At 47.7% G+C, this 23,900-nt stretch overlaps 1 protein-coding gene across 1 annotated transcript in view; it reads left to right on the forward strand.

Annotated features, from left to right (window-relative positions):
- Positions 1 to 23,900, forward strand: part of mocos (molybdenum cofactor sulfurase) — a 421,047-nt gene that overhangs the window by 81,464 nt on the left and 315,683 nt on the right. The window contains exon 3 of the mRNA XM_072508890.1: positions 4,020 to 4,086. Coding sequence (XP_072364991.1) covers positions 4,020 to 4,086 — 67 coding nt within the window. The remainder of the gene's footprint in view (positions 1 to 4,019; positions 4,087 to 23,900) is intronic.

Below are 23,900 nucleotides of genomic sequence, written 5' to 3' on the forward strand. Positions count from 1 at the left end.
AACCTTGTGTTCTCTAGAGCCGTCCCACCCCTCGTGGCGCAGCTCCCTCTGCCGCCCCACTCCCATTCCCCATCCCCCGCCTGAGTCTCTTCTTCCCCCCCCACCGGCGCCCACATTTCTCGATGTCCCCCCCTCCCCAATTTACATTTCTATATACATCAGCATTGTCGTTTCCCCTCCCAACATCAGTCCCTCAGTTCTGATCCAGTTTCTCGTTTTTAATGAAGGCCCATGCTTCTTCGCGCCGGCTGCAACATCCTGAACTTCACTTTCTTCTTGTGCAGCACCTCCTTGGCTTGATTGAAGCTCGCCCTCCTTCTCGCCACCTCCGCACTCCAATTCTGATACACTCGTACCACTGCATTCTCCCATCTACTACTCCGTACCTTCTTGGCCCATCTCAGAACCGCCTCTCTATCATTGAAGCGGGGAAATCGCACGATCATCACCCTAGGTGGTTCTCCCGCCTTTGGTCTCCTCGCAGGGACCCGATGGGCCACTTCCACTTCCAAGGGGCCCGAGGGGGCTTCAGCTCCCATTAGCGAGCGTAGCATCGTACTCACGTAAGCCCCGCCGTCAGCTCCTTCCACTCGGGGAGATCCAGGATCCGGAGGTTCTTTCTCCGTGATCTGTTTTCTAGGACTTCAATCCTTTCGATGCACTTCTTATGGAGCGCCTCATGCGTCTGCATTTTGACCGCCAGGCCCAGGATCTCGTCCTCGTTGTCAGTCACCTTCTGCTCCACCACACAGAGCTCCATCTCCTGGGTCTTTTGTGTCTCCTTAAGCCCCTCAATTGCTTGTAGCATCGGGGCCAGCACCTCCTTTTTTAGCAGCTCCACACACTGTCTTAGAAATTCATCCTGGTCTGGCCCCCATGTCGCCTGGGCTCCCTCCGCCGCCACCTTGCTCCTTTCTTCCTTCTGCCACTGCCCTCGAGGATTCTTCGTGATCTGGCCGCCGCCGCCGATATTTTTCTTTTCCGCTGGGGGAGACTCCCTGTTGTCTCACCCCACACCGGATTTTGTCCCGAAAAAATTCCCCGTTGGGGCACTTAAAAGAGCCCGAAGGGCCGTTCGAGCTGGAGCCGCCGAAACGTGCGGCTTAGCTGGTCAGCGCCGCAACCGGAAGTTCCCAAACTTGCAAGTGTTGATATTCAAAGACACTTGTGTATGTTGGTAAAAGGAATGCAGAAAATTAATATACAGGTGCAGCATGCAATTAGGAATGGAAATGGCATGTTTATCTTTATTGCAAGGGGATTGAAAAACAAGAATAAAGTATCACTCCAGTTGTAGTTTGGTCAAACTGTTCATATTTAATAAATATTTTCTTTTGTTGCTAAAAGTCAATTGGCAGACCTGGTAGTCTGTTCATCCACATTTTCTAAAAACATATAAAAATTACAGCCTTTTGAGCCGGGTTTCCATTGTGGGACCTTCTTGTCTAGTTATAACATCAACTGGGATTGTAACACAAGCACTACTTCCAGTTCAATATTCAGCCTATTAGTTACCCTTTCGTGTTTTATAGCTAGTATTATTTTCCTTAAATGGTGGTTCAGACGAATACAATCTACTTTTATTGCAGAAAAGATAGCAGTTATGATGATTTGTCAATCTCTTTGAACATTCTGATTCTTTCATTCTAGCTGTAACATGTCAAGGTGTCAAAATTGTAAAAAGACAAGAAAGGCAATCAGTTGGAAATCGACAAGCAGCTTGCAATCTCTTAAATTCTCTCAAATTTAAAAGAAGAGAAAGTTCAGATTAGTCAGTAATTTTAGAGATTTTCTCCTCCTTCATGACTGTTTTCTGTGTTGACATTAACACCAGCTAAAATAATGATTTACCAGTTGCTGTTGTTACCAGATTAAAAGTAACTAAAAATCAGGTGCTGACAAAACTAAACTCTGGTCCCTAGAGATCCAATAGCATGCATTCCAGTTTTAAAAAAAAATGTTTTTATTGGTTTTCAAAACTTTTATATTACATTGTGTTTCAGTTTGTACGATTAGTTTACAGGTTTCATAGGCATATATAGTGTTGGGAAGGCAACTGAGGAAAGACTGACATTACACGACAAATATAAACTAAAGTACAATGAGAGAACATACAAACAAACACGGATCACGAGACGTATTTACTTTTTAAAAAATCAATTTAAAGTACCAAATTCTTTTTTTTTCCAATTAAGGGGCAATTTAGCGTGTATAATCCATCTCCTCTGCACATCTTTGTGTTGTGGGGTTGAGACCCACACAGACATGGGCAGAATGTGCAAACTCCACACGGACTGTGGGCCGGGATTGAACCTGGGTCCTCGGCACCTTGAGGCAGCAGCGCTAACCACTAAACCACCGTGATGCCCCACGATACATATTTGCAAGTACTTATTTCTCCCCCTTCCATGGCCGTGGTCCCCATACAGTTGTTCTGCCTTGGTTACCCTTCCTGACTCTGGCCCTAGCGAGGGTTTCCCCGTGTGTTGCTTCTCCCTCTGGCTCTCCGCTTGCCCTCGGGCCCCGTCCCCATGCGGTCATGCCTGTGGCTGTTCTTTTCTCCAGGCCGTTGCTCCCCCCCCCCCCACCACTCCTCCTTACCCCCTCTCCCTTACCTACCCCCTTCACCCTTCCTTTATGCTCTGTGTCTCTACTATGCCTCTCTGTATCTCTGTATCACCCCCCCACCCCCCCCCACCATCCCCCCTTCTCCTTCTGGTTTTCTGGTTGCTACAACAGGTCTTGGAACATGTTGGTGAAGGGCTTCTACATCTTGTGGAAGCCCTCCTCTGACCCGTGGATGGCAAATTTTATCTTCTCCAGTTGGAGGAATTCCGACCAGTCAGCCAGCCAGTCTGCAGTTATTGGTGGTGCTGCCAGTCGTCAGCTGAGCAGGATTTTTCAGCAGGCAATTAGGGAGGTAAGGCTAGGATATTGGCCTCCCTCCCCATAAAGAGTTCTGGTTCGTTTGATACCCCAAATATTGCCACTTTAGGACTTAGCTACACTCTCACCTCCACCACCTTGGAAATTGCCTCAATGGGGAGGCGGTGGCGTCGTGGTATTGTCACTGGACTAATAATCCAGAGATCCAGAGTACTTCTCTGGGGTCCGAGGTTCAAATTCCACCACTAGTGAAATTTGAATTCAATAACATCTGGTGATGACCATGAAACTATTGTCATAAAAACCCATCTGGTTCACTAATGTCCTTTAGGGAAGGAAATCTTCCATCCTTATCTGGTCTGGCCTATATGTGACTCCAGACCCACAGCAATGTGGTTGACTTCCCCTCCAGGGCAATTAGGGATGGGTAATAAATGCTGGCACAGCCTGCGACTCCCATGTCCCATGAACGAATAAAAAAAAAACAAGGGCTGTCCAGAACCCACCAGTCTGGGTGTGGAAACCTAAAATGGCCAACTAAGGCATGGTGGGATACCTGACATAAAGATTTCAAGTTCCCATAGAAATTGCTGCAGCTAACTCATTACTTCAGTCAGCAGACTGTCTGAAATGTATTTGGTTTCCTGTGTGTGCCTGGCTGCAACCTTTGATTGTAGTGGTCACTCACCTTGTGTAAGTAAAACGTAATAAACTTAACTGTGTTGTTACCTGTTACATTTTCAGTCTAATAGTCTTACTCGGATGTCAAAGTTTCCGACATGGGGCCAGCCCAGAACTCGTGGGTTGGTTGGGTGGACCTCCCTGGCACCATTCACATTTATTCTCCACCTCTGGGAAGAACCTGGTCATAGTTAGGTATGCTCTGTGTACCACCTTTAGCTGCAACAGGCTCAATCCTGCCCATGTGGAGGGTGGAGTTCATCCTACGTAGTGCTTCAATCCAGAGTTCTCCCGCCTCCATTTCTATGCCCAGTTCCTCCTCCCATTTCTGTATTCCAGTTTTATCAAGCACATGTAAATTTATAGAAGCCATGTTACTTTTTTATTGTAATAGAACACATCTGATTTTTGATTTTTATGAACTAATTGTTCTTGATTCTGATATTTTTCAGGTAACCCCCACAGTGCAAATGTTGCCAGTCGATTGACACATGACACTATTGAACGTGTTCGTTACAGGTATGATGATGACATTTTACCACATGTACCAAGCTCCTTGCTTGGATTTCACCCTGTAAAGTTAGGCAGTCTTGTGAGTCTCTCACGTTTTCTGTGTGCTTGTTTCTCACATTCTCTACCTCAATCACAGCCCAGGTGCTGGATTTTCAATCAGGGCTCAGGAACAGGAAATGGTTTGAGTCTCAATTCCACAAGGCATACTTTAAGTATGGCCATGGAGATTTTCAATCCTCAGACAATAACGGTCAGCCAACATCCAAAAGAGGGCAGTGAGTGGAGGGTTAGTGGGAGGCCTAACACTCAAGTGATCGGCAGCCCTAGTGGTTAAGGTTGGAGCTGCCGATCTTTAGATGGAGACTGTGAGAGACAAACCAAGTAAATTATTTTTCACTTCTTAAATATCCATAGCTGCCTTTGTGAGATCCTGGAGATGCAACTCTCTTGGGGATGACCAGCATCCGCAGCTGTTCCCAGCAACCTTTGGGTCACTTGGGGTATCCCTCACATGATCCATCGTCTGTACCCCCTACTCCTGTTCTTGGCTGCTGCATTGTTGGCTAGAAATTCCTGTCAATACTGGAATGGGGCCTTAACTGTCCCCATAATTAAATTTAATAGGCCTCCATTTCTAGGGGGGCAGCCCTGAACCACACTCATTCAAAATGGTTCATTGTAGGAATTGTGGTGGGTAACTGGCATGGAGGCCAGCATCACTAATTTATCTGCACACCTGCCTCCAATCTGGACCATGGCCCTTTTGAAAATGCTAGCTTAGTTGTAGAATCATAGAATCCCTACAGTGCAGAAGGAGACAATTCGCCTCATCGAGTCTGCACCAGCCCTTCAAATGGCAATCTACCCATGTCCACTCCCCATCCACCCCACTCTATCCCATAACCTAACCTGTACATTCCTGGACACTAAGGGACAATTTATCATAACCAATCCACCTAAACTGCGTTTCTTTGGACTGTGGGAGGAAACCGGAGCACCCGGAGGAGACCCACGCAGACACTGGGAGAATGTACAAACTCCACACATACAGTCACCAAAGGCCGGAATTGAATGTGGGTCCCTGGCGCTGTGAGGCAGCAGTGCTAACCACTGTGCCACCGCGCCACCCAGGTTGTCTGTCTCAACCTCTTATCGTCTGTCAAACATCAGACACTTCAACCTGTTCATTAATCAAATATTTTACACAGGTACCTTTCTTTGCAAAATGAACAAAGGACAAATACAAGCTTATGATTCAACCAAGTTTATTATTAAACACAGTAAAAAAAGTCATCCCCTTAAATTATCCCAAATAACAATAATCCCAAGATTCTTAATACTATCCCTGCCGATGAACTCAATCGAGCTGCGGGTCAAATTCTCTTAGTCTCGGTTGTCTCAGGGCTTTCGTGGGTCTCGCATGCTGCTTCCTTCTGTCTCTGGTTGGGCGCCCAATCTTCTCTGCTACCTCTGCGCCTAGATTTTTGCAGGGGGATCCTAGGTGGTCGATCTTTATACCCCTCTTTGTGCCTTTCCAGTACATTCTCTGGCCCTCAGCCAATGAGGTCTCCAGGCAGGGCAACACTCAATGGAGTTTCTGATTGTAACTCTGCAGGACTCAAGGAACCCACCCCCAAGGATCCATCTCTAGGTGTATTGTTTGGACGTAACTTTACTCCATATATGGTAACTGGGTGCCAGAAAGTCTAACTTTATCTGGGCAATCGATCCATTTGGATAGCACTGATTTTCTACTGATGTGGTGTGACAGGGCAGGCCCAGGCATGTGCTGGCAGTCTGTCTGTGTATTCGAACTTGGACAAGTTTGAATTCTCATCAGGCCAGCCTGAAGATGACTGTGATTTAATTTAAAATGTCAAATTCTAAATTTTAAGTATCCAATCTTATATCGGGCCTAAGATTCAGGCTGCTGTCCATTTGACTACATTGTGGTTCTCATAGTCTTTTTCTTTGCTTTGGCAACACATTTTTAACCAACCAGAATCAATAGCTGTAAGCCTTTACAAGTACTTGACATTGTTTGCATGCAAAAATAAATATTTATTGTGTGCTGGGTATTGATTTTTATCTTTGCAAAGGTCTTTGAATCTAAGCTCTGTGCTGCAATTTGAATGAAGTTTAGAAGAACTGGAAATCTTGCCTAAAATTGAATGATCCTTGGATCATTAGTCCTATTGAGAGCAGACGTTTCCAATCATTTTAACACAGTAGTGAATGTACATTTAACTTGAGCCGCAGATCCTTCAGCGAGCATTAAGGAAATTAGTTCTTGATTATCATTAGCTCTTCCATTGAAGATAACCGTGTTTTCATTTTGTGAGAATAGTTTGGTAGATTGGTTAGCAAATTCAAAACCCCTCTTGATATAAACGTGGACACAATGATAAACCTGTTCATGTAAGAAACATAACATAGGTGGGCCGGGATTCTCCGAGCCTCTGCGCCAAAATCGTGTTCGGTGCGGGGGCGGAGAATTGGGCGTCAGACCGGCGATCAGGTCCGACGCCTTCCCGCGATTCTCCGCAGACCGGACAATCGCGCGCGTGCACGGTCGACGCAGTGCCAGTCGGGGGCCATTCAGAGAGGCCACCACAGCGATTCTCCACCGGCAGCTGGCCGAGTTCTCGCCAGCGTAGTTCTAACATGGTTCCACCCGGCGGGCACTCAGAGTGGCGGCTGCCCTGGTGGTGGTGGGGGAGGGAATCCGTCACCGGGGGGTTCTCCAGGACATATAGGGTTCCGATTGGGGGCCACCGATCGCCCGTGCGCGCGATCTGGAGGGGGCCTGTATTGTAGGGGCCGGCCGCTGTGTGGGTCCACCATGTCGTGCGGGGCCACTGCCACAGATGCTGACTCGCGGGTGGAAGTGCAGGGACCCGTATCGGCCGCTGGAGCTGCGTGGAGCACTTCGGCACCCTGCTGGCCCCCTTCAGGTAAGTGAATCGCTGGGCCAAGGGGCCAGTTGACGCCGGCGTGAAACGCTCCGGTGTTTACACTTCTATTTCCCAATGAAAATAGAGTGACTTGGAGGGTAACCCCCAGGTGGTGGGGTTCCCAGGTATCTGCTGCTCTTGTCCTTCTGGATGGTAATGGTTGTGGGTTTGGAAGGTGCTGCCTAAGGAACCTTGGCAATATTCTGCAGTGAGGCCCTCCCCGATGCCCCGCCCCCGATGGGCTGAGTTCCCGAAGGCGTGGGTCACTCATGCTATTTATTTTCGTGAACCCGGCGTGGCGGCTGTGGACTGAGTCCAGCACCGCCACAGTCGGGTGGGAGCCGCTCCGCAAGTGAAAGTCGCTGTTGATAATTCCTCCTGGCAGAGGTGGAGCGTCGGTGAAGCCCGGGTTGAGTCTGTTAATTATATGCCTTGTGGAATAGAATGCATTGACGCCACTGTCGAGACACCGCAGCATGGCATTCCATCCAGCGCTGGCCATGATTTTCGGTTCACACGTGATTCTCCACCCAATTGCATGTCGCAATTCCGGCATTGCTGACGGAGAATCCCTCCCATAGTCTCGCAAACCATACGTATCACAATATGGGCTACAATATAAATCGGAGGAAGTTTTGCTCCAGCGATTCAAGTCATAGTTATAGTCTTGGACAGGGGTCTTAACATTTAAGTTGGAGCCTGTCTATTCAGGAGAGTAGTTGGGAAAATTTCATTATCCAGAAAGTGGTAAGAAGTTTGGAACTTTCTCCAAAAAAAGGCATTGGATGCGGGCTAAATTTATCATTTTTAATCTGTGATCAATGGATCTATACTAGCCAAGGATATGAAAGATTATGGAACCAGAGGAGGCGCATGGAGTTAATGTACAGATCATCCATGATCCAATTGAATGGTGGAACAAGTTCAAAGACCCAAATGGCCCATTCTTTCCCTATTTATTTCATATGGAAAGTAGATATTAGCATAAGATTTGTTAAACCATAGAGTCCCTACACAGCAGAAGGAGGCATTTGGCCCATGGACTGCATGGACCCTCTGAAAGAGCACCCTACCCCAGCCCACGCCTCGCCCTATCCCAATAATGCCACCTAATCTGCACATTTTTGGACTATGGGAAGAAACCGGAACACCTGAAGGAAAACTATGCAGACACTGGGAGAATGTGTAAACTCCACCCAGACATCACCCAAGGCCGAGTTTGAACCCTGATCCCTGGCGCTGTAAGGCAGCAGTGCTAACCACTGATTGTCATTTTAGTGAAATTATGAAACTGCTGGATTGTGGTGAAAACTTAACTGGTTCATCAATGTCCTTTAGGGAAGGAAATCTGCCATCGTTACCTAAATGTGACTCCAGACCTAAAACAGGATGACTCTTAAATCCCCTCTGAAATGGCATAAGAAGCCACCCTGTTGCATCAAACTACTATTAAAAAATTGAAATGAATAAAACTGGATAGACCACTTGGCTTCAACCTAGGCACCAGAGACGACAAAAGCACAAAGCCCAGTTGACCTTTAAAAATTCTCCTCACTAATATCTGGATTTGTGCCATAATTGGGAGAGCTGTCCCACAAACTGGTCAAGCAACTGCCTGACATAGCCATACCCTCTGAATCACACCTTACAGGTGATGAGAGACACAGTGGAAAAACCTACTTGACCTCGCACTCACCAATCTACCTGTTGCAAAGGCATCTGTCAATGAAAATATTGGTAGGAGTGTAGTTGTGGCGATGTAGTCCCATCTTCACATGGAGGATACTCACAGTTGTGTTGTGTGGCACCATCACCATGCTGGAGTAGATTCAGAACAGATCTAACAGCCCAAAACTGGGCAGCCATGAGCAACAGCAGAAATGTGTTCAACTACAATTTGTAATCTCATGGTCAGGCCAGATAGTTTAACTTTGGTGGTTGGGTAACGTTTAGAAACAATAATTCGGGACAAAATTTACAGTCACATGGAAAAACGTAGGTTAATTAAGGAAGGCAACATGGATTTGTTAATGGAAAACATGTTTAATTATCTTTCTGAAATTTCTTTGAAGAGGTAAAAAAGAGAGGGTCGATGAGGGTAATGCTGTTAATGTGGTGTACATGGATTTTTTAAAAACATTTGATACAGTGCTGCAAAACATACTCGTGGGTAACGTTGTTGGAATAAAACGTATAATTGAAACATGGATCCGAAATTGGCTGAGTTACAGGAAACAGTGAATACGGGTTAATGGATGTTTCGAGGCTGGAGGAAGGTTCGTAATGGAGTTCCCTAGGGGGTCAGCGTTGGGACCCTGACTTTTTCTGATATATATTAATGACCGAGACCTTAGTGCACAGGGCACAATTTCAAAATTTGCAGTTGATACAAACTTTAAAGCATTGTGAACTGTGATGAGGATAGCGTAGAACTTGAAAAGGACATAAACAAGTTGGCGGAATGGGTGGACAGGTGCCAAATTAAGTTCAATATAGAGAAATGTGAAGTGATTAATTTCTGTAGAAAGAACATGGGGAGACAAAAATAGATACATAGAAGATAGGAGCAGGAGGAGGCGTTTTGGCCCTTCGAGCCTGCTCCGCAATTAATCACGATCATGGCTGATCATCCAACTCAATAGCCTAAACCTTCTTTCTCCCATAGCCTTTGATCCCATTCTCCCCAATAAAGGATAACATTTTAAAGGGGGTGCAGGAACAGAGGGACCTGGGTTTATACCTACATAAATCATTGTAGGACAGGTTGAGAGGACGTTTTAATAAAGCATACAGTATTTAGGTTTTATTAAAAGGGGCATAGAGTACAAGAGCAAGGAGGTAATTTTGAGCTTGTACAACACAGTAATTTGGCCTCAGCTGGAGTATTGCATCCAGTTCTGGGTACCGCATTTTAGGAAGGATGTGAAGGCATTGGATAGATTGCAGAAAAGATTCACAAGAATGGTTCCAGGGATGAGGAACTACAGTTATGAAGATAGATTGGAGAAGTTAGGGTTGTTTCTCTTAGATGAAAGAAGGCTGAAAGGAGATTTGATATAGGATCTAAAATGCAGTGCCTGATAATGTGGTGGTGACAGGTTCAATTGAAGTATTCAGAGAAAACTTATAGTTACCGGAAAAGGAGGAAGATGTGGGGTTCCAGGGAGAAGGCGAAGGAATGATACGAGGTGAATTGCTCATTCGGAAAGCCGGTGCAGATGTGATGGGCTGAATGGCCATCTTCTGTGCTGTAACAATTTGTGACCCTATGAATTTCATAAAACGGGTATATCTGTGCCGGGATTCTCTGTTTGGGAAAGGAAATATTCCTGCTGGGACTGAATAGCGTGCGATTCATGTTTCCGTCGGGGGCACTATTCGTTCCGCGATTCAGGATATGCAAATAGGCCAGCATTCTAGCAGCGCGAATTGAAAGCAATTCCCGGCCCAGCCAGCGTGTAACCATTGGGGCTGGAGCACTGAAGAGCCTGACAGATGGAACTGTTTTCAAGCGCTCCACTCACCATTGATTGTAGCCATGACGGTGGCTCAGAGAAGATCTATCCTCCGATTTTAGGAGTTTGAAGTTTATCCGCTGCTCGATGCCAATGAGGAGAGGAGGGACACCCTCTTCCCCAGGGTGGGCCATAGGCTCAAGCCCGCCTTCCTGAACAGCACCTGAGAGATGGTGGCAGAAGCAGTCAAGCAACCAGCCTCACCAGGGGGAGACAGCTTGTGATCGTGAGGAGTGGTGAGGCCTCTGCCCTGAGAGTGGCAGAGAACCAAGAGGGTTCCAAAGGCCACAGTGCGGGTGCCTTTTGTTTGGGGTGAGCTGTGCTGATGACCAGCTTCCTCTGCAGTGGGGCTTGCTTCTGAGGTGTGTCAACACCTGGTGGACGACTGATTGAGCATGGCCATGCCCACCTCCTTGATGGTGTGTCTGGGGAATGAGGGTTTCCAGAGGGGAGGCCTGGGTGGGCTCCCTCATCACCAGAGGCTCTCTGAACATTCACAGGACACAGTGAGCCGTCAGCAGTATGAGCAGCCAGGCGGCTGTAAGTAGCACCAAAGGGGTGCGTTTAAATCCACATTCTGCAGCAATGACGGTCTGAGCTAAGCCACCCCCATTCAGAGGGGGACACCCTGAGTCCATGAACTTGGCACCAAGCCGTTCCCCGTGCCTACCCCAGCCCGGGCAGCCACCACTCAGCAAGTCCAACAAGTTTTGAGGGTTTTTTTTGCCTCCTGCTCTCTCTCATCAGCCATGGCACGCAGGCCCTGCTAGTAAATACTTGCACGAATTTGCGCCCGCAAGACCTCTGCCTAAGGGATGGAGCATCGTGGATGGGTGGAGCATGAAGAGTTCAACCTGCTAATGAATTTTAAATCCATGCAAATCACAATTTTGCATGAATCCACTGGCGCAGGGCACAAACTTGAATAACGCCGCCACTCAGGGACCGGAGCATGGCGATGGAATCAGTACCGGGCGCAAATCGCAATTTTTCTATTGCACGTTATTCTCCGCCCCATCGCAATTCTCGCTGTTGGCATGGATAAGTGGAGAATTCAGCCCCTGATTCCTATAAGCTTGTCCTGAAAATTTTAATTTCAGTGTCAACTAACTTTTTTTGTGCCAGTTGCTAAACAGTAATTTTGCTAATTATAATAAGTAGGATGGGTTGCTATGTTTCCATAACAGACTTGTCAACCAATGATCGATGTAATTACGACACTGCTGGGAATTTGGGTAGAGCATCAGAATACTCCTCACTCTTCTAAAGTGTTTCTAGGGGACGTTTTGTCCTTGATGGTAGCCTTTCCGCTGCAATTACATCAGTATTTCATATAGATATTGCCTGCCATGGGTCACAAGTTTGCTGTTTATTTTTAATTCACTAAGTGCTTTATGAGCATGGTGCTGCATTCCAAAAGTATTTTTTCAGTAATCAATTTTAAACTCTTTTCAGGAGGAGTTCAATACATTTGTTAAAAGGGCTTCTGGCAAATGCAGAAGATGGATTTCTATCCACAAGATTTTCCTTTGAAATATTGTATGATTTAATGAGCATATATTAAGCTTTTTGAAACAAATACATGTTTTTAGTGTTCAGAATATGCATTGGGATATTTGTGCAGTAACATTCAATATACTTGCAGCACATTTGTCCAGGACTGATGTCCTAGGGGGAGTATTTGCTAGAGTGGTCAGTTTAAACTAAAATGGCAGGGGGATGGGAACCTATGCGAGGAGTCAGAGGAGGGGAAAACTCAGACAAGAACAAAAGACAAAAAAGAGAATAAGAAAAGTTAGAGGCAGAACAATCAAGGGCCAAAATCAAACAGGGCGACAGTGAAAAATAATGGAACAGGACAAGGAATGTTAAAAAGACAAGCCTTAAGATTTTGTTCCTTAATGAACGGAGCGTTCATAATAAAGTTGATGAATTAATTGCACAAGTAGATGTAAACGGGTCTGATAGTTTCGGGATTACGGAGACATGGCTTGCAGGTGACCAGGGATGGAAATTGGACATCCAGAAGTATTTAGTATTTAGGAGGGGGTTGCATTGTTGGTTAAAGAGGAAATTAATGCATTAGCGAGGAAGGATATTAGATATGACGATCTGGAATCTGTATGGGTAGAGCTGAAAAACACCAAGGGGCAAAAAACATTAGTTGGGGTTGTATATAGACCCCCAAGCTGTAGTGGTGATGTTGGGAATGGCATTAAACAGGAAATTAGAGACGCATATGGTAAAGAAACATCTGGGTCACACTATGGGTGATTTTAATCTCTATAAAGAATGGGAAAATCAAATTAGTAACAATACCATTGAGGAGGAATTCCTGGAATGTATACAGGATGGTTTTCTGGACCAAACCTTGAGGAACCAACTAGAGAACAGGCCATCCTAAACTGGATTTGTGTAATGAGAAAGGAATCATTGGAAATCTAATTGTGCGAGGCCTCTTGGGATTGAGCAACCAAAATATGACAGAATTCTTCATAAAAATGGATTCTGAGACTAGAATCTTGAATCTAAATAAAGGGAACTATGATAGTATGAGGCGTGAGTTGGTTATGATGGATTGGGGAACGTTACTTCAAGGGATGGAGGTGTATAGGCAATGGCAAATTTTTAAGAGAACATGGGTGAACTGCAATATTGTTCGTTCCTGTCTGGCGCAAAAAATAAAATGAGGAAAATGACCAAACCATGGCTTACAAGGGGAATTAGAGATAGTATTAGCACGGTAGCATTGTGGATAGCACAAATGCTTCACAGCTCCAGGGTCCCAGGTTCGATTCCGGCTTAGGTCACTGTCTGTGCGGAGTCTGCACATCCTCCCCGTGCGTGCGTGGGTTTCCTCCGGGTGCTCCGGTTTCCTCCCACAGTCCAAAGATGTGCGGGTTAGGTGGATTGGCTATGCTAAATTGCCCATAGTGTCCAAAATTGCCCTTAGTGTTGGGTGGGGTTACTGGGTTATGGGGATAGGGTGGAGGTGTGGACCTTGGGTAGGGTGCTCTTTCCAAGAGCCGGTGCAGACTCGATGAGCCGAATGGCCTCCTTCTGCACTGTAAATTCTATGATTCTATGATAAAGAAGAAGCATACAAATTGGCAAAAAAGCACAGCAGATCTGAGGTTTGGGAGCACTTCAGAATTCTAAAAGGAAAACAAATGGATTGATTAAGAAGGGGAAAATAGAGTACAGGAGTAAGCTTGCGGAGAACATAAAATCTGACTGTTAAAGCTTTTATAGGTATGTGAAGAGAAAAAGATTGATGAAGACGAATGTAGGTCCCTTGCAGTCAGAAATAGGGGAATTTACAATGGGGATCAAAGAAATGGCTGACCAATTAAATATATACTTTGCTTCTGTCTTCACAAATTAAGACACAAATAACATACAAATAAGACACAAAAACATACCTGAAATGTTGGGGAACGCAGGGTTTAGTACAAGAGAGAAACTGAAGGAAACTAGTATTTATAGGGAAATGGGGAAAAGGAGATTGGTCTATATGACCCGCAGTTTTCCGGGCCCTTGTCCAGCATCAAAATGAGAGAGATCGACGCCTGAGACAACGTTGGGGGAAGCACTCCGAGCTCCTTTGCTTTATTAAGTGCCCTTACCAACACCCCCGAAGACTTCTTATAAAATTCCACCGGGTATCCGTCCGGTCCTGGGGTCTTACCCGATTACATCGCCACCAGCCCCTCAATTACCTCCCCAAGCCCAATTGGGGCCCCCAGGCCCTCCACCAGCTTCTCATCCACCTTCGGGAACTCCAGACCTCTGAAAAATAGCCTCATCCCCTGTGCTCCGGCTGGGGGTTCTGATTTATACAGCTTGCTGTAGAAATCTCGAAACACTCCATTCACCCCCACTGGATCCAAGACCACCTTCCCACCTGTATCCCTCACTTTCCCAATCTCTCTCGCCGCCTCCTGCTTCCTCAACTGATGCGCCAGCATCCTGCTCGCTTTCCCCACGTACTCATACACCGCCCCTCTCACCCTCCTCAGCTGTCCACCGCCTTGCGCGTGGATAGGAGACCAAATTCCAATTGTAGCCTCTAACGTTCCTTCAAAAGCCCTACCTCTTGAGAGCTCAGCTGTCCACCTGCGGGTTTTCTCCCACCAGTCTTTCTATCTCCACTCGCTTTGCCTTCTCCTTGTGTGCCCGAATAGAAATAAATTCCCCCCTGATAACTGCCTTCAGTGCCTCCCAGACCATACCCGCCGACACCTGCCCCCGTACCGTTAATCTTTATATGCCCCCGGTTGGCTTCCCTCACCCGCTCACGCATCTCCTCCTCCGCTAACAGCCCCACATCCAACCTCTATTGCGGGCGCTGGCCCGTTCCTTTGCTCACTCGCAGGTCCACCCAGTGCGCTGGGTGGTCCGACACCACTATTGCTGAATATTCAGTATCTATCACCTCTGCCAACAGCGTTTTATCCAGCACAAAGAAATCTATTTGGGAGTACATCTTGTGCACATGGGGGTAGAGCGAAAATTCTTTCCCCCTCGGCCTCCCAAATCTCCATGGTTCGACCCCCCCCGCTATGTGCTCCATAAACCCCCGGAGCTCCATAGCTGTAGCTGATACCTCCCCGACCGGTCCAGTCTTGGATTCAGGACCGTGTTGAAGTCTCGCCTTGATGGCAGCGGAGATGAGACTGATGTGGGACTAGCAGATGCGGTTCAGGAGAAGGTGGAGGACTTGGAGGACCGGTCATGCAGGATCCTCCCCAGTACCTGCCTCATGAATTCCACATCATCCTAGTTCGGGGCATAAATATTCACCAGCACTACCGGCATTCCCTCCAGTTTCTTACTAACCATGACATAACCCCCCCTCGGGTCCGCCTCTATATTCCCCATCTCGAACGCCACCCGCTTATTGATCAAAATCGCCACCCACTTCGTTTTCAAGTCCAACCCTGAATGAAATACTTTCCCAACCCATCCCTTCCTCAACCTGATCTGGTCCCCCACCTTACGTGTATCTCTTGCAGTATGGCCACATCCGCCTTCAGTCACCTCAAGTGTGCAAAGACACGGGCCCTCTTGACTGGCCCATTCAAACCTCAAACGTTCCACATGACCAGTCATCAACACTCCTCCATTTTAAAGGCCCCACCCCTGTCAGCAGTACTACTGCCCCCCCCAGATCCCCCAACTCCCCCCCCCCCTTTGCTAACCTTTAGCTGACCCCCCACTGTACTTCCGTGACCTAGCCCACCCAGCTAGCCTGGCAGCTCTCGCCCCTGGCGCCTAGCATCCTACCCTCCACTGATTCCCCTCCCCCTGCTCAAACATGAGTGCAAATAATCAATGGCAACAGCAAAAAGAAACCAACGCCCCATCCCTTGAAAAAGAACAAAAAGCAAACCTGAAGCCAAAAAAGAGACTCCTCCATCAATGTTCAAAGTCCTCCTTCTGCTGCCAGTCCATTGTCTCTCATAAACTCCATTGTCTCCGCAGGTCCAAAGTACAGCTCCCGGCCCCATAGGTAGCCATAGCCACGCCGGGTACAATAGTCCGAACTTCACCCCCTTCTTGTAGAGCACCGTCTTGACCTTATTTAAACTTGCCCTCCTCTTGGCTAGCTCTGCATCCAGGTCCTGGTACACACAAATCTCACTGCCCTCCCAGCCACAATGCCTCATCTGCCTGGCCCACCTCATGATTCGCTCCTTATCAAGGAACCGATGCAACCACATCACCATCGCCCTCAGTGGCTCGTTCCCCTGAGGCTTCCTCATCAACGCTGTGTGAGCTCGATCCACCTCCAACGGTCAGCACCTTCACCAAGCAGATTCTCGAGCATCTTCCCCATGTGCGCGCCAGCACCGACTCCTTCACACCCCTCTGGCAGACCCACGATTCAAATTTTCTGCCTGTGTGACCGGTTCTTAATGTCCTCCACCTTCTCCTGCAACTGCATCTGCTGGTCCCGCATCAGCCTCATCTCCGCTCCAACGTCTGGATTGTCTGACCTTGGGCCACCAGCCTCGTCTCCATGCAGTCAACCACCGCTTTGATCAAGTCCACCGCCCGGACCAGGTCCTCCAGACTCTCCTTTCGTTGCTGGGTGACCTTCTCATTCAAGAAGCTCACCAGCTGCTCCATCAGCCATTGAACCGGATTGGCCGCTCCCTGCCCCTCCATGATCTCCACGTGCGTTGCCATCACCACATTCGCTCCGACCGACTTATTCCTTCTTTTTCGGGCACTTCTGGTCCTCAGCTCCATAAACTAGAGGGTCAATCTCCTCCACTCACAATCCTACACCTTTTTCCGTCACACTTCCACCTGAAAACTGAGGAAAAGGACCAAAAACGACCGCCACGAGCGAGAGCTACCAAATGTGTGACCACTCAGTCTATGGCCGCCACCGGAAGTCCCAAGTACCTTTTAAAAGAGTGTAGGGTGTCTGCTTCCAACAGCAACTCGGGCAGCGAATTTCAGACTCCCACTGCTCTCTGCGTAAAAATGTTTTTCCTCATGTCCCTTCTACACCTTCTGCTACATTTTCTTTAAAGTGCCCAATTATTTTTTTTCCAATTAAGGAGCAATTTGCGAGGCCAATCCACTTTGCACATCTTTGGGTTGTGGAGGTGAAACCCATGCAGACATGGGGGAGAATGTGCAAACTCCACATGGACAGTGATCCAGAGCTGGGATCGAACCTGGGCCCTTGGTGCCATGAAGCAGCAGTGCTAATCACTGCGCCACTGTGTGGCCCCACCTTTTGCCACCTATCTTGAATCTATATCCCCTGGTTCTAGAATTCTCCACCAAGGGAAACAATTTGATCCTGTCCACTCTATCGCTTCCCCTCATAATTTTGTACACCTCAATTAAGTTACCCCTCAGCCTTCTTTGTTCCAAGGAAATTAACCCCAACCTATCCAATCTTTCCTCGTAGCCACACTTTTCTAGCCTTGGGCAACATTCTTGTAAACCTCCTCTGCACTCTCTCCAGAGCAATTCTGTCCTTCCTGTAATGTGGTGACCAGAACTGCACACAATATTGTAGTGGCTCACCAGTATTTTATACAATTTGAACATTATAATCCTTACTTTTATATTCTATACCTCTGCCAATGAAGGAGAACATTCCATGTGCTTTCTTTACAATTTTGTCAACTTGAACTGCTGCCTTGAGGGACCTGTGTACCTGGAGGGCAAGATCCCTCACTTCATCTACCCTTCTTGGTATATTCCCATTTATTGTGTACTCCCTACAACTGTTTGACCTCCCTAAATGCATAACCTCACACCTCTCTGTGTTAAATTCCATCTGTGACTTTATCGTCCATTCCACCAATCCATCTGTATCATTTTGAAGATTATAGTTATCCTCTACACTGTCCACCACTCGGCCAATCTTTGTGTCGGCCTCGAACACTCTCAACCGCTACGACGACCGTATTCAGCATCGGGCACGAGATGTCCTGCCTAAACGACTCTGGGAGCACGGAGAGCTTTATACACCCCGACACGGTAAGGTGCTGTTCTCTCCTCATCCACCCCGTTAATCAAAAAATCTCACTGGCCTCTGCTTCACACTCAGTGGAGATGAAGGGGTTTTGTGTAGCAAACCTCACAGTCCAGGGAAGGGAGTTCAAAAATTTCCGTCTCTACGTCCTTCCCCACCTCTGCGTGGTTACACTCCTGGGTTTAGACTTCCAGTGTAACCTTCAAAGTCTGACCTTTCAATTCAGCGGCCCTATACCCCCCCTTACTGTCTACGGCCTCGCGACCCTTAAGGTCGACCCGCCTTCCCTGTTTGCGAACCTCACCCCGGATTGCAAACCCGTCGCCACCAGGAGCAGACGCTACAGTGCCCAGGACCGGATCTTTATTAGGTCAGAGGTCCAAAGGCTACTGAGGGAAGGGGTCATTGAAGCCAGTAACAGCCCCTGGAGAGCTCAAGTAATGGTGGTAAAGACCGGGGAGAAGCATAGGATGGTCATCGACTACAGTCAGACCATCAACAGGTTTACGCAGCTGGACGCGTACCCTCTCCCCCGCATATCCGACCTGGTAAACAGGATCGCGCATCATAAGGTCTTCTCCACAGTGGATCTCAAGTCCGCCTGCGACCAGCTCCCCATCCGCACTAGTGACCGCAAATACACTGCCTTCGACGCAGATGGGCGGCTCTATCACTTCTTCAGGGTTCCCTTCGGTGTCACCAACGGGGTCTCGGTCTTCCAGCGCGGGATGGACCGAATGGTTGACCGGTACGATTTACGGGCAACATTCCCGTATCTCGATAATGTCACCATCTGCGGCCACGACCAGCAGGACCACGACACCAACCTCCGAAAATTTCTCCAGACCGCTAAAATCCTTAACCTTACATATAACAAGGATAAATGCGTGTTTAGCACCGACCGTCTAGCCATCCTCGGCTACGTAGTGCGAAATGGAGTTATAGGCCCCGACCCTGAACGCATGCGCCCCCTTATGGCGTTCCCCCTCCCTCACTGCTCCAAGGCACTGAAACGCTGACTAGGGTTTTTTAGCTACTACGCTCAGTGGCTCCCCAACTACGCGGACAAGGCCCGTCCCCTGATCCAATCCACAGTTTTTCCCCTGTTGATAGAGGCCCGCCAGGCCTTCAGCCGCCTCAAAGCAGACATTGCAAAAGCCCGATGCACGCCATCGACGAGTCCCTCCCCTTCCAGGTCGAGAGTGATGCGTCCAACGTAGCTCTGGCGGCCACCCCTAACCAAGCGGCCAGACCCGTGGCCTTCTTCTCCCGTACCCTCCATGCTTCCGAAATCCGCCACTCCTCAGTCGAAAAGGAGGCCCAGGTCATAGTAGAAGCTGTGCGACATTGGAGGCACTACCTGGCCGGCAGGAGATTCACTCTCCTCACGGACCAACGGTCGGTTGCTTTCATGTTTGATTACGCACAGCGGGGCAAGATAAAAAAACGATAAGATCTTGCGGTGGAGGATCGAACTCTCCACCTACAACTACGAGATCTTGTATCGTCCCGGGAAGCTAAACAAGCCTCCTGACGTCCTGTCCCACGGCACATGTGCCACCGCACAAGTGGACCTCCTCCGAGCCCTCCACGAGGACCTCTGCCACCCGGGGGTCACTCGCTTTTTCCATTTTGTCAAGGCCCGCAACCTGCCCTACTCCATCGGGGAGGTCAGGACAGCCACCAGGGATTGCCAAATCTGCGCGGAGTGCAAACCGCACTTCTACCGGCCAGAGAAAGCGCACCTGATAAAGGCTTCCCATCCCTTTGAATGCCTCAGCATGGACTTCAAAGGCCCCCTCAGAAATGAAGTGACTTCAATGCTTACACTTTGTGTGAAGTAATATCCTTCCTAGCAACCTCGTGAAATTTGATAATTTGTCCTCACTGTCCCAAAAATCCATTAAAGTGAGGTCATTCTCATTTGTTTGACCATATAAAATTACACTTTACACTGCCAAGTCAGATAGCTTGAGGTTGCATATGTATGATTTTATCGGGCACAGATGCATTAAATTAACTAGAATTCCATTGTTTCTCCTAAGCTCCAGGATACCTTTTGATTGCCCAGTTGAAGTGATTTTTGAGCTTTTAGTCAAGGAATCTGCAGTCCTTACTTGATCAGCAACTTTCATTATTTTTAGAAACACATCCACCCTCATTTTCCCTGTTTCCCATCCTGTCGTACGCTCTATTTATCTGCTCTTGCGTCCTTTACTTGCCCTTTTCCTCCTCTCCTCTCCATTTCTTCCACCCTATCATTTGCTGCATTTCTATTTTCTCCTGCCATCTCCCTCCACATTTACCCTCTTTCTCTCTTATTCATTCTCTGTTTCCCACCTCTTTTAACCTCTTTCTCAATCTTCTCCCCTCTAAATTAGTGATATTTTGCTGGGATTGGCCTATTAATCTATGCCCTATGTGATGCTTTCCACTAACTTTGTCAGCAGGGAGGTCAAACTTACTGGCCTATTCACCAAGCTGTAGGAGCATTGCTTGCATCTTCCTTCAACGAATTGACAATTTCAGCAAACTTTTGCAGCCAATTATTAGGACATGATCAATAACCATGGCCATTTCTTCAGTGTCCCAATGTAAATTTAAATCTGACTTTTTCCACGTTGACTTCCTTTAATTTGGTCTGTACCATTTCTATTGAGATGTGAAAAGGGGAATGATATGCATTTATAAATTTGCTTTTTACGACCTTGGGGTTCTCCAAAGCACTTTACAATCAATGAAGTACTTTTTGACATGTAATATTGTACTGCAGGAAAATCAGCAGCCAATTTGCACAAGACATGCTCCCACAAGTAGCAATGTGATAAAGACCAGATAATCATTTCTAATTATGTTGTTTGAAGGACAAATATTGACCAGAACACTAAGGATATCTTCCCTGCATTCTTCAAAATAGGGCTGTAAGATCTTTCAAATCCAACTGAGAGAGCAAATGGGGCCTTTGTTTGACATCGCAACTGATAGATGCCACCTCTGACTTTGCAGCACTCCCACCATACTGCACTGAAGTCTCATAGGTCTGGATTTTATGCACACCGCCGACAGGTTTGAAGACAGGGGTGGATCCCCTGGCTGAAGCAAGATGGCGCCGGAGCGTGGCGACTCTGCGAGCTCTCTCACACAGATCCTCTTCCTACGTCTCCTATAATCGTACTAATCTCTAAAAACTTAATTGTAACACGAACAGTATCACTAATCCTCTTTTTTACACGTGACAATAAACAAATCCAGAATCCATTTGGTGGTCTTCTCGCCACTTACCTACCTACTGCCCGGGCTCTGACCATGGGTGAGGTTGCCAGAGGACTAGAGAATAGCTAATATGGTCCCACTATTTAAGAAAGGTTGTCGAGACAAGCCAGGGCACTACAGGCCAGTGAGTCTCACGTCAACGGTTGGGAAACTACTGGAGAAAATTCTGAAGGAGAGCATCTATCTCCACTTGGAGAGGCAAGGTTTGATCAGGGATAGTCAGCATGGCTTTGTCAGAGGGAGGTCATACGTAACAAATTTGATTGAATTTTTTGAGCATGTAACCAAGTGTACAGATGAGCGTAGTGCAGTTGATGGAGTTAACATGAAGTTCGGCAAAGCCTTTGACAAGGTCCCACATGGGAGACTTATAAAGAATGCAAATGCACATGACTTCAGGGTGATTTGATAAGGTGGATTCATAATTAGCTTAGCGGTAGGAGACAGAGGGTGGTGACAGATGGCTGCTTTAGTGAGTGGAAGCTAGTGACCAGTGGCGTACCACAGGGATCCATGCTGGGTCCCCTATTGTTTGTCATTTATATAAATGACATAGCTGACTCTGTGAGGGTAGGATCAGTAATTTGCGGATGACACAAAGATTGGCCGGGTGGTTAACAGTGAGGTTGAGAGTCTTGGGTTACAGGAATATATAGACGGGATGGTCAATTAGGCGGATAAGTGCCAGATGGAATTTCCCCTGAAAAGTGTGAGGTGATACACTTTGGAAGGAGTAATTTAACAAGGAAGTATTCAGTGAATGGCATGACACTGGGAAGTTCCGAAGAACAAAGGGACCTTGGAGTGTTTGCCCATAGATCTCTGAAGGCAAGTTAACAGGGTGGTGAAAAAGGCATGTGGGACACAAGCTTTTATCAGTCGGGGCTAGGTTACAAAAGTAGCGAGGTCATGATGGAGTCATATAGAACTTTGGTGAAGCCACAACTGGAGTACTGTGAGCAATTCTGGTTGCCACATTATAGGAAGGATGTAATTGCACTGGAGGGGGTGCAGAGAGGATTCACCAGAATGTTGCCTAGGATAGAACATTTATGTTCTAAAGAGAGGTTGGATAGGCTTGGGTTGTTTTCTCTGGAGAAGAGAAGACTGAGAGGTGACCTGATCGAGGTGTACAAGATTATGAGGGGCATGGACAAGATGGATAGGGAGCAGCTGTTCCCCTTAGTTGAAGGGTCAGTTACGAGGGGACACAAGTTCAAAGTAAGGGGTGGGAGGTTTAAGGGGGATTTGAGGAAAAACTTTTTTACCCAGAGGGTGATGACGGTCTGGAACGCACTGCCTGGGAGGATGGTAGAGTTGGAATGCCTCACATCCTTTAAAACGTACCTGCATGAGTGCTTGGCATGTCATAACATTCAAGACTATGGGACAAGTACTGGCAAGTTGGATTAGATGGGCAGGTCAGGGCCTTTCATGTGTCGGGGCAGACTCGATGGGCTGAAGGGCCTCTTCTGCACTGTAGTATTCTGTGATTCTGTGATACTCCTCTCTGAAATTTTACATGGGGTGGGGGAGGCATCGTGTGTCCAACCTGCCCTTGAGTCCACTGAGACTATTGCCAATTAATGGCCATTTTAAAAGTGGTAGAATACAGTGGCAGCGTTTTTAAAATATTCATTCATGGTATTATGATCCAAGTTCTGGGCAGCACTGTAGCACAAGTGGCTAGCACTGTGGCTTCACAGCGCCAGGGTTCCAGGTTCGATTCCCCACTGGGACACTGTCTGTGCGGAGTCTGCAGGTTCTCCCTGTGTCTGCGTGGGTTTCCTCAGGGTGCTCCGGTTTCCTCCCACAGTCCAAAGACATGCAGGTTAGGTGGATTGGCCATGCTAAATTGCCCTTAGTGTCCATAAAGGATAGGAAGGGTTATTGGGTTACAGGGATAGGGTGGAAGTGAGGGCTTAAGTGGGTTGGTGCAGTCTCGATGGGCCATATGGCCTCCTTCTGTACTGTATGTCCTATGTTCTATGTTAAGTTGGTGTTATAACTAAATGGGAAGATCCCAGAATGGAGCATTGGCTCAAAAGACCATGGACGTGATCGATCGCCCTCGTCGTGCCCATGTCGGTGAAGCAACGAGGCCGTTAAATCTCATGAGAAGCCTCTCACGAGACATACGACGTTCTGGGTGCCTCTTGAGATCTAACGGCCGTGCCAGGGAACCTCACCATGGCGAGATTTCGCACTGGTTTCCACAAACGTGGACCAGGCATAATGGCACTTGGGGGGGTGGGGGGGGGGGTGCGATCAGAGGCTCATGGGTGGTTGGGCTGTGGGCAAGACGGTACCATGGCACTCCCACTCCAACCAAGCACCTTGGGACTGCCAGCCTAGCACCCTGGCAGTACCACCTGGGCACTCTGACAGTGCCACCCTGGCACTGCCAGGGTGACCGGGTGGCACTGCCAGGATGGGTGGGGCACTGCCAGGATGTCAGGCTGGCAGTACCAAGGTGCCCAGGAGCCAGGTTGTCCATGTTGGGGATCAGGCCCAGGGTTGCCCCGCCTGATGAGGTGAGGTGAGGGAGCGTCTTGAGGACAACCTAATAGGTAA

The sequence above is a fragment of the Scyliorhinus torazame genome, chromosome 6, assembly GCF_047496885.1.
Source record: "Scyliorhinus torazame isolate Kashiwa2021f chromosome 6, sScyTor2.1, whole genome shotgun sequence".
NCBI classification, from domain to species: Eukaryota; Metazoa; Chordata; class Chondrichthyes; order Carcharhiniformes; family Scyliorhinidae; genus Scyliorhinus; species Scyliorhinus torazame.